The sequence below is a fragment of the Terrapene carolina genome, unplaced genomic scaffold (genome assembly GCF_002925995.2).
Source record: "Terrapene carolina triunguis isolate 2854851 unplaced genomic scaffold, T_m_triunguis-2.0 Scaffold58, whole genome shotgun sequence".
Lineage (NCBI taxonomy): Eukaryota > Metazoa > Chordata > Testudines > Emydidae > Terrapene > Terrapene triunguis.
The window spans coordinates 70,106,108-70,119,560 of record NW_020664409.1 but is presented as its reverse complement, the minus strand read 5'-3'; the positions used below and the strand labels follow the sequence as shown (position 1 = coordinate 70,119,560).

Here is a 13,453-nt window from a genome sequence, read left to right as displayed (position 1 = left end):
CCCTAATTGATCAGCAACATAACAATGTTAACAGGGACAACTTTAAGTGAGGAGTTACTGTACACAACTAGGTTTCTAAATTGTAGATTCCTTAGCCTTCAATAGAAAATACTATGGTTTGAATGCCTGTGCCTCAATGCTTCCCCCACTTCCCTTACGCAAAATTCCAGATCCTACATAACTATACTAACAAGCCTAAATGTTTGCAGGCTCAAGCCCCAAGATTATTAGTAGGCACAGACAGACTGAGCATTATCCGATCTATTTGTGCCTATTACTGAATTAATGCAACTCAAGAGTCACGTGGTTGAGGTAAAAGATTATGTATATCACCAATTATGCACGGTCTCTAAGTATAACTGATGAAGACTCTTTTCTGTATTCTGTTCAGGTTCTTATATCTTGTCCATCATTGTGATCTTTTGGGGGTTTGATCTTCATTTTATTAATGTACATAAAGGCCTTTTTAATCCAAAACTACCATTATATACTCCACAGTACACTTAAGAGCAGACATTAATGAACTGAATAAGACAACATGTCTTCTACCACATTAGATTTGAGTTAAAGTGCCTGGTAATGGATTAAACTTAAACTTAACATCTATCCAAAGGGGGTACACATGAGTACTTAACTAGTTCTGAAAATTATTTAGAAACTTTCAATTTATTGTTTGCCCCAGCTATAATGAATAACATCGGGTAGTGTCTATAGTAGTTTATTTATCTAAATACTTGGGCTTGAGACTCTAGGTGTCACCTTAGAGACCAGAGGTGTGAAATTTAGAATGTGCCGATTTACAAACTTGAGTTTGCATCCTTGTCACTCCCATAAGCAGAGAATGATGGTTTAGCAAGAACATGTCTATACAGGCTCAGTCATTTTGTATGGTGACAGTTTTAGACCATGGCTTTTAAAAAAGAAATATGAGTGGTTAGAGACATCCTAGTTGTAATGTTATGCATTACCTTAGAAAAGAGCAGGAGCCAGTGCTTGGATTTAGTAAGGGAAGATGGGAGTGTCTGCCCCCATCTCCACCAGATAAGAGATCCCATCCAGTCTTCTTTAGTGGTATTGTGAGAAAAATTGTTTACAAGTTTTACAGTTACTTCTCAACAATATTTCCTTTTCAAATAGATTTTTTTTTCAAAAGTATATTAGGTATTCACTATATTGACACTATCATAAGAGCACTTACATCAGCACTTTATTATTTTACTGTAAACCAGAATATTCTTGGAAAGTTACATAGCAGTGTAATAGAGAACAGATCTCTATAAAATCCCTATATTATGGTCCTTATGCACTTATGGAAGTGTAGGCATACGCTTGACAAAAACATTAGTGATTGTCGAATTAGCAGCTACGCTTAAAGGAATGCTGTTCTTTCTTTTATCCCAGTACCAAATTATGATGGATCTGGTTTAACTGTTAAGCCAATCTTTTTCTGCTTATAGAAATCCTCTTTCTTTATTGTAAAGATTGTTTTACTAAGGGCTAAATAAACGTTTATAAAAATGCCAGTATTACTATGGCAAAATAAATATAATCCTTGTTCAAAATACGCACGCTTGCTTTGAGACCAAAGATCATCACAAGGAAAGCTTTCTGCTCTTACAACGTAACTTAGATTTATACTTTCACGATAAGTATATTTTGTGTGGTGAAATACTAAGAATAAAAACCAGCGCTCAGGCAAGACATTCTCTTTCCAGAGAGTAAGTGTGCTCTTTCATTTGAGCAAGAGACCATAGGCAAGTCAATGTAAGTTAGTCTCATTTGCTGTCTATCTGGAAGAAATTCCAGTTGTGGGACAGAGCACTTAAAACAGCAGACCACATTACTGTCTTTTGAAAAGGGTGAAGTAATGTAGTGTCAGCATCCTCTACCAGGCAATACAAGCGTGACTTGTATACGTAACAAAGAAGAGGCTACTAATGAATTTAGCTGTCAATGAGTTGCTTGTTAGAGTATGCCTGTAATTCCATATATGAACGTTTATATGACTGCATGTTTTAGGGGACACCATCCCCACCCCCGCCTCTTTCAACAATTAGTTGATGTTTCTTCTTTTGTCTTGTAGCCAAACATCGTGCAATGCTCAGTGCACCTCCTTTTAAAAACCGTACAAAATTGTCTCCAACCAGTGGGCCTAATGCAAAAAGATTGGCTTCCTTAGTGCACTCATAAGTATATGGATCAATCTCAATAGGATTACCCTTGCATGTGATTGGCTGGTTTGGGTTATGACCTATCCCCTGACCGTGGTCCTTTAGAAAGAACAAATTAGGGTGAGAACCTATCAGTACTAAGGCTACGGAGAACTTGAAGATTTTCTTCAATCCAGAGGCACTCTGTAGGACACATTTCATGTCTGGCTTGAAGGAAAGTACATGGTGTTCAGGAAAACTGGTGTAAGCAGAATGCAGATTAGAGTCCACAGCGTGTGACTGAGTACACATCATATGATAGACCTTATGGTATTCAGGATAAAGCTTTTTAGGCAGCTGTTTGAAAATTAAACTTGGATCAGTAACCCTTCTACGAAACACATGAATTACAGGGATGTTATTGTTGTAAGCACACAGTACTGCGTCAGCTGCTGAGAGTCCAGCACCCACGATTAAGACAGGGTCTACTTTCCCACGTAGTTTTCCTTTGCCGATGGCAGCTCCAAAGTCAGACATGGAATGAAACACAAAGGGAAATTCTTCTCCTTCAACCTGTAGTCGGCCAGGAGAATCAAAAGTTCCAGTCGCAAGAGCCACATTCTCAGCAAAGAGGCAGAAGGGCACCTGAGAGCCATCTGTTGTTCTCTGATAACCTCTGACTTCCCAGTTTCTCTTGATCAATGATGTCTGTACATCTTCCTTTTCCATTTGCAAATGCTGTGTTGAAATATCTTCACTCACTTGGCTTTCATCTTCGTCATCCTGTTCTCGGTAAAGTCTTGAAACAGATGTTATGTAAGCATTGTCTCTGAAGTTCTTCTGGAGGCCCATGACTTTAACATACTGTTTATAATAACAAGCTATTTCCTCTGGCATAACTCTGTCACTCTTTATACTTCTGAAACAAAAACAAAAGGCTTCCAGTTAACATTTATGCTCCAATGGATGGGTTGAACATGACATTTGAAATATTGAATGTACAGATTCAAATTTAAGCAGGGTTGATTCAGCCCTTCACTCTCAACATAACTACACTGAGTTCAATATGTTTTATTGTATGGAGTTTGAAGACAAGACTGTAAACTGCTCTTTTGATGTCTGAGAGACAAGTGGGTGAGGTAATATCTTTTATTAGACTGACTTCTGTTGGTGAGAGAGACAAGCTCTTGAGCTATACAGAGCTCTTCTTCATGTTTAGGAAAGGTACTGAGTGTCACAGCTAAATACAAAGGCTTCTCTACACTGGCACGCTAAATCAGTACTGCTGTGATCGATGCAGCGGCATCAATTTAGCGGGACTGGTGAAGACACAATAAGTCAGTGGTAGAGCGCTCTCCCATTGCCTTCAGTAATCCACCTCCCCAAGAGGCAGAAGGTAAGTCAGCGGGAGAGCATCTCCCGCTAACATAGCACGGTGTAGACACCGCGTTAGCTCAACGTAAGCTACGTCATGCAGAGCGGTGATTTTTTTCTCACCCCTGAGGGACGTAACTTACATCGACTTAAGTGGCAATGCAGACCAGTCCCAAGTTTGAACAGATAGTTTAGCATATGTTGTTAGCACATATTCTAAGGGACTATTCAATGTGAAGTGGTCTGTTAACACCCCTGTAGTCATAGGACAAAAAGGGGAATTAGTGGGTTACACATTGTTGTAAAAAGCCATAAATCCAATGTCTTTATTGAGACCTGATTTTTTAGCGTGTAGCAAAGTTATGAATTTAACCTCCCAGGGTCATCTTTTGAAAGTGTTGTACAGGTTTCCTTTGAGGATGCGGGCTGATAGGTCAGACAGAGTCATCAACTTGTGAAATGTGTTCACCCACAGGTGACAGGGTAGTTTTATCATTTTCCTGTGAGAGTTCATTCGAGAGTGTAGTGATTGTCTGGTTTCACCCATATGGTGGTTACTGAGGTATTTACTGCACTGGATGATGTACACCACCCGTGATATGCATGTGTAGGACCCATGGATCTTGAAAGGTGTCTTGTGTGGGGGGGGGGGGGGTTGATCATTGTAGCTGTGGAAATAGTTCTTCCTCACCCACCTTCTCTTTCTAATATCCTGGGACCGACATGGCTACAACAACACTGCATACAACTTTTGATTTCTGGTATACAAAACAAGTCAAATTTGAAGAAAATTAGTTCTTTAATTTTAAAGATGGACCACAACTTGAAATTTTCATGGCTTTTTTTGAGTAATTCAAAATTAGTCATTAGATCATCTGAAACAAGAGGACAACAAACTCAGTTCATAACTTTTAACATCACTGAAATGATTTTCTTCCAACTTGGTATGTTTTGGAGGTCTCATTGAGACTTCAAGTCAAATGTGAAGGCTGTGCTATAAAACTATATAAATTCCAGTTTGTTATATGTTAAGACAATTTATAACAAGATTACATTTTAAATCCTAAGTACCAGATGTCAGAGCTAGTTGAGCTTTCAACCTAAACTCTGACTTCTCAACGCTAACTGCATTAAGGGAAGTGTTTTGCATAAAATATATATTTTATAATATAATTTAAATTGAGAGATTTTGATTTAACTAAGAACGTAATGGCTCAGGCCAAAAGCTGCATTTTTCTCTGTGCAGTGTTGAGCCCTCAGTCAGTGCAACATAATCCTGCACTTACTCCACTGGTAAAAGTTCTTAAAACTAGAGCACTACAAAAGTGTTAATTTTATCTCCTCAGAGTGTTGCATAAACACTAACCAATCCTTACAACACCTGCAGTAGGTAGGAAGGCAAGTATTAGCTCAATTTTATAAGGAAACGGACATTGTTACTCAGTGTGGGGCTATGTAAGTCAGTGGCAGAGCTGAGGTTAGAACTCAAGAACTGTGGACTCCCAGGCCTACACTTGCACATCAATCTGTCTCAAATTATTTGGTTTCTAGGACTAACTTCTCCCTCATCCAAGAAAAAGTCTTCAGGTATCTTTATGAAGGCTCTCTTAGGATCCATGTATATCGTTAATTACAAGAAGAAGAAAAAAACCCGAACACCTACATTAGTAGAACTTTAAGGTTGCAATCTCAAGCACACAAAAGTTAAAAATGCCAAAAATAAGGTTTCTCATGCAACCATAATTTGTCCCCTTCTGCATCTGCATGACAGAATCTTTAATTACATTATCTTATTTTTTCCACACAACCACTACCTCACTCAGTATACAGGATGAATGGTGCTCATTGAATGGCAACTGTTCAATATTTCTTTTTAATCCTCCTCATTCTATGTGTGAACCCAACCTTGCTGCTGTTTTTGTTTTAATAATTAGGACCCTACCAAATTCACAGTCCATTTTGGTCAATTTCACAGTCATAGGATTTTTAAAATAGTAAATTTCATGATTTCAGCTATTTAAATCTGAAATTTCACAGCGTTATAATTATAGGGGTCCAACCCAAAAAGGAGTTGTCGGGGAGAGGGGGGAGGTCGCAAAGTTATTGTAGGCGGGGTTGTGGTACTGCTACCCTTACTTCTGCGCTTCTGCAGGCAGCGGCGCTGCCTTCAGAGCTGGGCAACTGGAGAGTGGCGGCTGCTGGCTGGGAGCCCTGAAGGCAGAGCTGCCGCAAGCAGCAACACAGAAGGAAGGATGGCCTGGTATGGTATTGCCACCCTTAATGCTGTGCTGCTGCTGGTGGGCCGCTGCCTTCAGAAGTGGGCTTGGCCATAGGCGCCAACTCCGGGGATGCTCCGGGGCTGGAGCGCCCACGGGAAAGCTCTGCACCCACCGGCAGCCAAGTTCCCCCCTCCTCGCCTCCTTTCCCCCCTTCCCCCCGCGCCGCGTCCCTGCTCCTCACCCTCCCTCCCAGCACTTCCCACCGCCTAACAGCTGTTTTGCAACGCTTACAACTTTCCAGGAGGGAGGGGGAGGAGCGGGGACGCGGCGCGCTCAGTGGAAGACGCAGAGAAGAAGCGGGGCAGGGGCGGGGACAAGGTGGAATAGGGGCGGGAAGGGGCGGGGACTTCGGAGAAGGGGTGGAATGGGGGGTGGGGCAAGGGCGGTGCAGGGGCGGGGCCAGGGGTGGTTGGGGGGTCGAGCACCCACCGGGAAGAGGGGAAGTCAGCGCCTATGCACCCTGCCAACAGCCGCCACTCTCCGGCCACCCAGCAGTAAGGGTGGCAATGCCACGATCCCCCCTAAAATAACCGTGCAACCCTCCTGAAACTCCCTTTTGGGTCAGGACTCCCAATTTGAGAAACTCTGGTCTCCGCCGTGAAATTGGTATAGTATAAGGTAAAAGCATACGAAAGACCAGATTTCACGGGGGAAGATCAGATTTCATGATCCGTGATGCATTTTTCATGGCCATGAATTTGGTAGGGCCCTTATCTTACCTTATCTATCTTACAGTGTATTAAATTCAAGCTCCTTAGCCTCACCTATTAGCCCCCACCACAGTCTTCCCCCCACCTACATATCTGATCTAATTTCTCTTGGTATCCCCTACCATTCCCTCTTCTGCTTCTTATGCGCTTTTCAACTCTTACTCCTATGTTCAGTTCTTATTCCCACTCTTTTGTGCTCTTTCATGCTGCCTTTTATAAACATAAGTCTCCTTTTCCTCATCACTCTCTTCCTTCAAATCTTTCCTTAAAACCTCTTCAAACAGATTTATCATCGTAATTAATAATTCTTACACCTTCTATCTAGGAGCCCAAGCCTGCAAACACAACTGTGCAGTATTTATTCCCATGAGTAATTCCATTGATTTCATGGTAGTAAACACTTTAACACAGTAGCACTTGTAGGACTTGTTTATAAGCATAGCATGAATTAAGTGTGCTAGAAAGTGCTCTTTAATTAAAAAACAAGGCTGTAGAAAATAAGATGATATTAAAGGTTCATTTTTTAAGATGGGGATTTTAATCAGCACAATGTAACTACTCCAAATACTATATGTATCACTTAAGCACTCGGATGATTGATGCTCCAGAAATGTCTACAAAATACAATCCATTTTTTAAATATATCATTTAGCTCATATTTTCTAATGGGCACTAGTAACTAATATATTTGTTTTGAACAACCACTGTCAGATCCACTTTAAAATGGCCCTGAAATTCCATTACATAAACTTCTGAGACAAAGAGAGGTTTAAAAGAAAAAGACAAAAGTGACTAATTTCATTTTTGGCATAATAGCAGGAGAAAACAAGTGAATGACCACATGCACGTGTTAAAAACTTTCAGTCAGAGACCTTGAATAACAAGATTAAATACAAAGCAAGTTCACCAATTTGCTTTTTGTACACAAGTTTATAATCAAAAAAATTTTCAGGTGAAACTATAATGACCAGTTTCCACCTTGTTAAATAAGTGTACCATTGTCTAAGGCACTCAAGGAACGAGAAGTGCCACTGTAATAACTAAAACTATTATCTAGCAGTTCTCAAATTTAAAAAAAAAAATGTTCTATTTACAGCAGTCAGGTTTTCTGCATCTATCACTTTAAGAAACTTAGTGTCTTTACCTGCGTTTACTAGCTGCCCAATCCTTAAACTTCAGTCCTGGTAACTCCATCCAGTCTCCAAAACTGATTGTCAACATAGAATCTTCCATAGTCTATGGGGGAGGGGGGGAAAAAATCAAACTAAATGAATCAGGTAAATTTTAAAATTATTTTATGAGTACATTTCTTCTAAATATTGCTAAAGTGGTTCCACTGCACTTATCCAGAAATAAAAAGGATGATGATGTATCAGCATGTGGACTGCAAATAAAACAAGATTTCATGTTATAATTAGGAAATAAAGTATGCAGTTTGATCATGGGGTGATGCAGTTTGATAAATTTAATGGAGAAAAGCAGAAGAATTACAGATGAGGAAAGTACAACTGGAAAGGAAAATAAAAGCAAGATAGTGCAAGCATGGAACTAAAAATAAGAAAAACAACAAGTGCTGGGAGGCCAATAAAATATGAAATACAAAGTCCTAAATCTTTAGCTAAATAGTGCCTGGTAGCAATCAAGGAAAGGACAGGTGGAAAACAAAAGGAGGGTGGTAGAGAGCACCATTACATTATATCTCATGTTCAAAACTTTAATGAATAAGACAATTAACAGGCTCAATACAGTGGATAAGGTCAGAAGTCCCACAGGTAAGGGGAAGTTTGGGTCCCTAAGAATGAAGGAAACAGGATTACAAACTGTAAACCTCATCCTGCTCCCACCAAAATCAACGGAAAAAACCACTCAATGATTTCAATGGGTGATCAGACTCTGTACAAGATGTACATATAGGGAAAAATATTACAGCAAAAAATCAACAGAAAATATATGGCCAAGTATAAAAAGGGGGATCCTATTACCTAAAAGGGTGGAGCATTAGATGTGTTGAACATGATAAGATTCAGAAGAAACTATGGACTGAAATACAGAGGACTAGCAGAGAAGCCTCTGTTTCCCCTCCCACCATTTGTCTATCTTGAGTATTGAGGTTGTAAGCGCCTTGGGGTAGAGCTTGTCTTTTACTATGTGTTTGTACAATGTGTAGCACACTGGGGCACTCAATATCAGTTGGGGCTTCTAGATGTTATTGTAGAACAAATATTAAAAAATAAGAAACCTCTCAGATAAACAGGATGAGATAAAAATCAGTTTTAGATGGCAATCTTATAGAATGACACTGGAAGATAGACTCTCTTTTGAGTACTCGAGAGAGGTCAGATTCAGGGCATTACTCAGCTGGAAAAGTGTTTTACCCATATATTTTTATTTGTCCCATTGAAGACAGTGCATTGCATGGCTCTGGGAAGCAAAATCATCTTTTTAGTGTCTAACCTGCACAATCTTAAATCAGGAAGTGTGAAAGGACTCAACGTGTTTTAGAACGGAGGAACAGTGAAGAAATATATGCACTGAATTGATGAGACAGATGTGGCTTGGCCATTATTATTGATAAATATATGGATACATCGAAACAACGGGGTAGAAACAGCCAGCTTTATAATGTTAGGAAGCGAGAAAGGTGTTGCAAAACTGTTTAAGGATGTCCCTGAAAAAACAAGCACCTTGTCTTCCCTTTCAACGGCACTGCTCTTCCTACACACACTATTGCCAAGGGCTACCCTTTTGAGACATCCCATTTTGTAAGGTAGTTTTCAACAGTTATTTCCACTTTATTTACAAAAATAAGATCATGAAAGTTGAAATTAATTCAAGTGGTGGTTAATGAAAGAGACAAGTGAGTCCACATTTAGGCATAATAATCTTTTGCACTTCTACAGTGCCCTCCATAAAAGGATGAGTGCTTTGAGAAACAGATCCCAAATCCCATATAATCAAAGAAGAAACAATCTAAGGCACTACCATCATTATTTTATAGAGTTTAGATGATCTAATGGTCCCTTCTGGCCTTAGTCTGACCCGTATACCACAGGTCATTAAATATTGAGCTCAATAATTTGGATTATGAGAAGCATTTCAGTCCTCAGGAGTCTAAACTATTGTGTGCTACAGGCACAGAACAGGATAGACCGAGGCACCATCAATGCCCTAGGCCCCTGTAACAGCAGGCAATTGATTAGGTGAGATATGTACAGATGATCTCTGCAGGCAATCCACACTCCATGCTGCAGAACAAGATGGAAACCCATCCAAGATCCCTGCCAATCTGACCTGTGTAAAAATTCTTTTTCAACCTCAAATCTGGAGATTAGTTTGAGCATGTGAGCAAGACACACCAGCCAACCAGCCAAGAAAGAGGATTCTCTGTACCGCCTCAAAGCACTGGTTCACACCAGTTGATGTCCTGTCCCATCCTGAGCCAATCCCTGATGCTTAAGGGGGGGCAAACAAAAAAACTAGCCCCACCCCAAAAAAACCAACCCCAACCCAGAATATTTAATTTGGCTAATTGTTCACTGGGGGGAGGGGGGAGAATTCCCTCCTGATTCCTGCAGATGAATGACTGAAGCCGGGGACTTGATTATACTCAGTCTTAATACAGAGCTGTAAATATTATGAGCACATTAAGGGCAATGCAGAGCTCCCGTTCTCCCTATGGCCCATGAAGGAAGAATGAAAAGGGGGATTCAGACTCCAATACCAGAAGGAACCACCACAACCATCCAGCCCAACCTCCTGCATACTTAGGACATAGAATTTCTCCCAGAAGATGGATTAAAGCATATATTTTAGAAAGATATCTAATCTCATTTTAAAGACTTCAAGCAATCCTGAGTCCACCAGCTTCCCAGTAAGCTGTCCTGATAGTCAAACACTCTTACTGCCAGGAAAGTGCATCTTATTTCAACACTGAATTTGTCTAATTACAAATTCCAGCCATTAGATCTTTGTTATGCCTTAGTCAGCGGGTTTGAAAAGCCTCCCACATTATTAGATACATTTTCCACACGTTAAGTACCTAGACAGAGTGAGATCAGATGAATAGTTTGAACACGTTTAACTTTATATCCTAAATCTTGCTTTCTAGTCTCTGGATTATTTTTGTGGCCCTTCTTTCAACTCTTTCCAGTATTTCCACATCCTTCTTGAAGGGTGGACATCAGAATTAACCAATGCTGTGCACAGAGGCAAGAACACTTCCCTTTTTCTACTTGATAACCCCCTTTTTATACGTCCAAAAAATCACATTAGCCCTTTTCACCAGAGCATTTAACTGAGATCTCATATTGAGGTGGTTATCTACAATGACCCTCCTAAATGCTTTTCCAAGTCACTGTTTTCCAAGACACCATCTCCCACCCTGTAGGCATAGCCTGCATTCTTTATTTCCAGATGTAGTACCTTGCATTTGACCATATTAAAATATATTTTATTGGATTGTGACCATTTAACCAGACAATTCAGCTCACTCTGTAACAGTAACCTGTCCTTCTTCATTATTTAGTACTCCACTAATCTGTGTGTCTTCTGCAAACCTAACTGCCAAAGATTTTAGATCATTGTTTAGATCACTGATAAAATATTATATAGCTCTGAACCAAGAACAGTTCCCTGGAGAACCCTGTTAGAAACAGTCCATCACTGATGACTCCAATAACAACTACATGTTGAGATTTATCAGTGAACCAGTTTGTAATCCATCTAATGTGTGTCCTGTTAGTTTCATATCATGCATATTTTTAAATCAAAATGTCACATGGTATTAAATCAAATGCCTTGGAGAAATCGTATAATATGCACCTCTACCCAGATATAACGTTGTCCTCGGGAGCCAAAAAATCTTACTGCGTTATAGGTGAAACCGCATTATATTGAACTTGCTTTGATCTGCCGGAGTGCGCAGCCCCGCCCCGCCCCCCCCCGGAGCGCTGCTTTACCACGTTATATCCGAATTCATGTTATATCGGGTCACGTTATATCGGGGTAGAGGTGTATCAACACATTTGCCTTTATCAACTAGATCTTTTCTTCTTTTTTTTTTTAAACGAGAGAAAGACAACAGGTTTGTTTGGCAAGATCTACCTTCCATGAAACCATGCTGACTGGCATGAATTATATTTTTAACTTCAAATTCTCTGTTAACCATTTTAGCTGTGATCACAAGATCACCTGGGGTGGGGAGAGTACTGAGTTGATGGTTGGTGGTGTATACACATGCATAAACTTTGAAATTTTGCTTTGACACCAAAACACCATTGCATCTCTGAATTTAAACAATAGATTAATTAGTTAATGGGTTCTACAGTATCCTAAAAGAACATGAGGTGAGATATGGAAAAGAATCTTAATAAAAGAAAAGTTATCCAGCCATATTTACTAGCAGAATAATATAGCCAGCAAGCAAGTTCCCTGTTGAACTAAGTTGAGCATTTCTTGTTCCTCTTCTGTTAAAATTTGCTTCCTGGCACCGAATTCAGAATAAACAGAGTGTTGCAAGTCTGATAATGAACAGGTTACCACAATCAATGATAACAAAATATCGGCCCATCAATTTTATCTGCCCTGAGCAATTAGGCTGCTGCTAACAGTAGTTCCCAAACAAGTGGTTTATGCTTGTGGCTTATGAAGAGCTGGCTGACTCTCTTGCTTGTTACTAGCTGCTAAACTGCATTACAGAGATAGCAAAATATATATGTATTTCATATATATATATGAAATACATGTAAAAGTAATATTAATAAAATAAGCAATTGCTATAGCTCACATAGGAATGTTTGCAATTGCTAGCAGAAGAGGATGTGGGACGTATGACAGCACATGAGCAGGGAAGTGGTCAGCAAGACATTTATTCTATTAGTGATCTACGTTATAAAAAGGTTTGGCGATCCCTTTAACAGATATGACAAACATAGGCATATGTTTGAGACTACTGCATCAAATTTATAAATGTTATCTATACCTCTGTGAGCCAGGGAATGCATGCTGCATGGCTGGGGAGGGTTACCAAGCTCTATCTAGGAGAGGGGTGGGCAAACTATGGCCCATGAGCTGCGTCCGGCCCACCAGCTGTTTTAAACCGGCTACCGAACTCCCATTGGGGAGCGGGGTCTGGGGCTTGCCCCGCTCCGGCGCTTCAGCCAGGGAGCAGGGTTGGGGGCCGCTCCCCGCAGCTCCTGGAAGCAGCAGCATGTCCCCTCTTCAGCTCCTATGCTCCTAGGGGCAGCCAGGGGGCCTCTGCTCAGCACGCTGCCCCCGCCCCAAGCACCACCCCTGCAGCTCCCATTGGCCGGGAATCAATGGGAGCTGCAGGGGCAGCGCCTGCGGACAGGACAGCACGCAGCAGAGCTGCCTGGCCGCGCCTCTGTGAAGGAGTCAGTGGGGAGACATGCCACTGCTTCTGGGAGCCGCCTGAGATAAGCCCCACCCGCAGCCTGCACCCCTGAGCCCCCCCCGCACCCCAACCCCCTGCCCCAGCCCTGATCCCCCTCCCGCCCTCCGAACCCCTCAGTCCCAGCCCAGAGCACCCTCCTGGACCCCAAAACCCTCATCCCCAGTCCCACCCCAGAGCCTGCTCCCGCAGCTGGAGCCTTCACCCCCCCCATGCCCCATCCTCTGCCTCAGCCCGGAACCCCCTCCCGCACCCTGCAGTCCTCATTTCTGGCCCCATCCCAGAGCCCGCACCCCCAACCAGAGCCCATACCTCCTCCCAAACCTGGAGCCCCCTCCCATGCTCCCAACCCCTTGGCTCCACCCCCAGTCCGGAGCACCCTCCTGCACCCCAAACCCCTCATCCCTGGCCCCACCCCAGAGCCTGCACCCCCAGCTGGAACCTTCACCCCCTCTCACATTCCAGCCCACTGCCTGGAGTCCCCTCCCACACCCTGAACTCTTCATTCCTGGCCCCGGAGCCCACTCCCCC

The 13,453-nt window shown here is 41.8% G+C and overlaps 1 protein-coding gene across 1 annotated transcript in view; it reads right to left on the bottom strand.

The window, feature by feature from the left end:
• Positions 1 to 1,144: 1,144 nt before the first annotated feature.
• Positions 1,145 to 13,453, bottom strand: part of OSGIN2 (oxidative stress induced growth inhibitor family member 2) — a 31,034-nt gene continuing 18,725 nt past the window's right edge. The window contains exons 5-6 of the mRNA XM_026659069.2: positions 7,658 to 7,749; positions 1,145 to 3,069 (exon numbers count right to left, since the gene is read on the bottom strand). Of these exons, the coding sequence (XP_026514854.1) occupies positions 2,016 to 3,069; positions 7,658 to 7,749 (1,146 nt within the window). The 3' untranslated portion in view covers positions 1,145 to 2,015. The remainder of the gene's footprint in view (positions 3,070 to 7,657; positions 7,750 to 13,453) is intronic.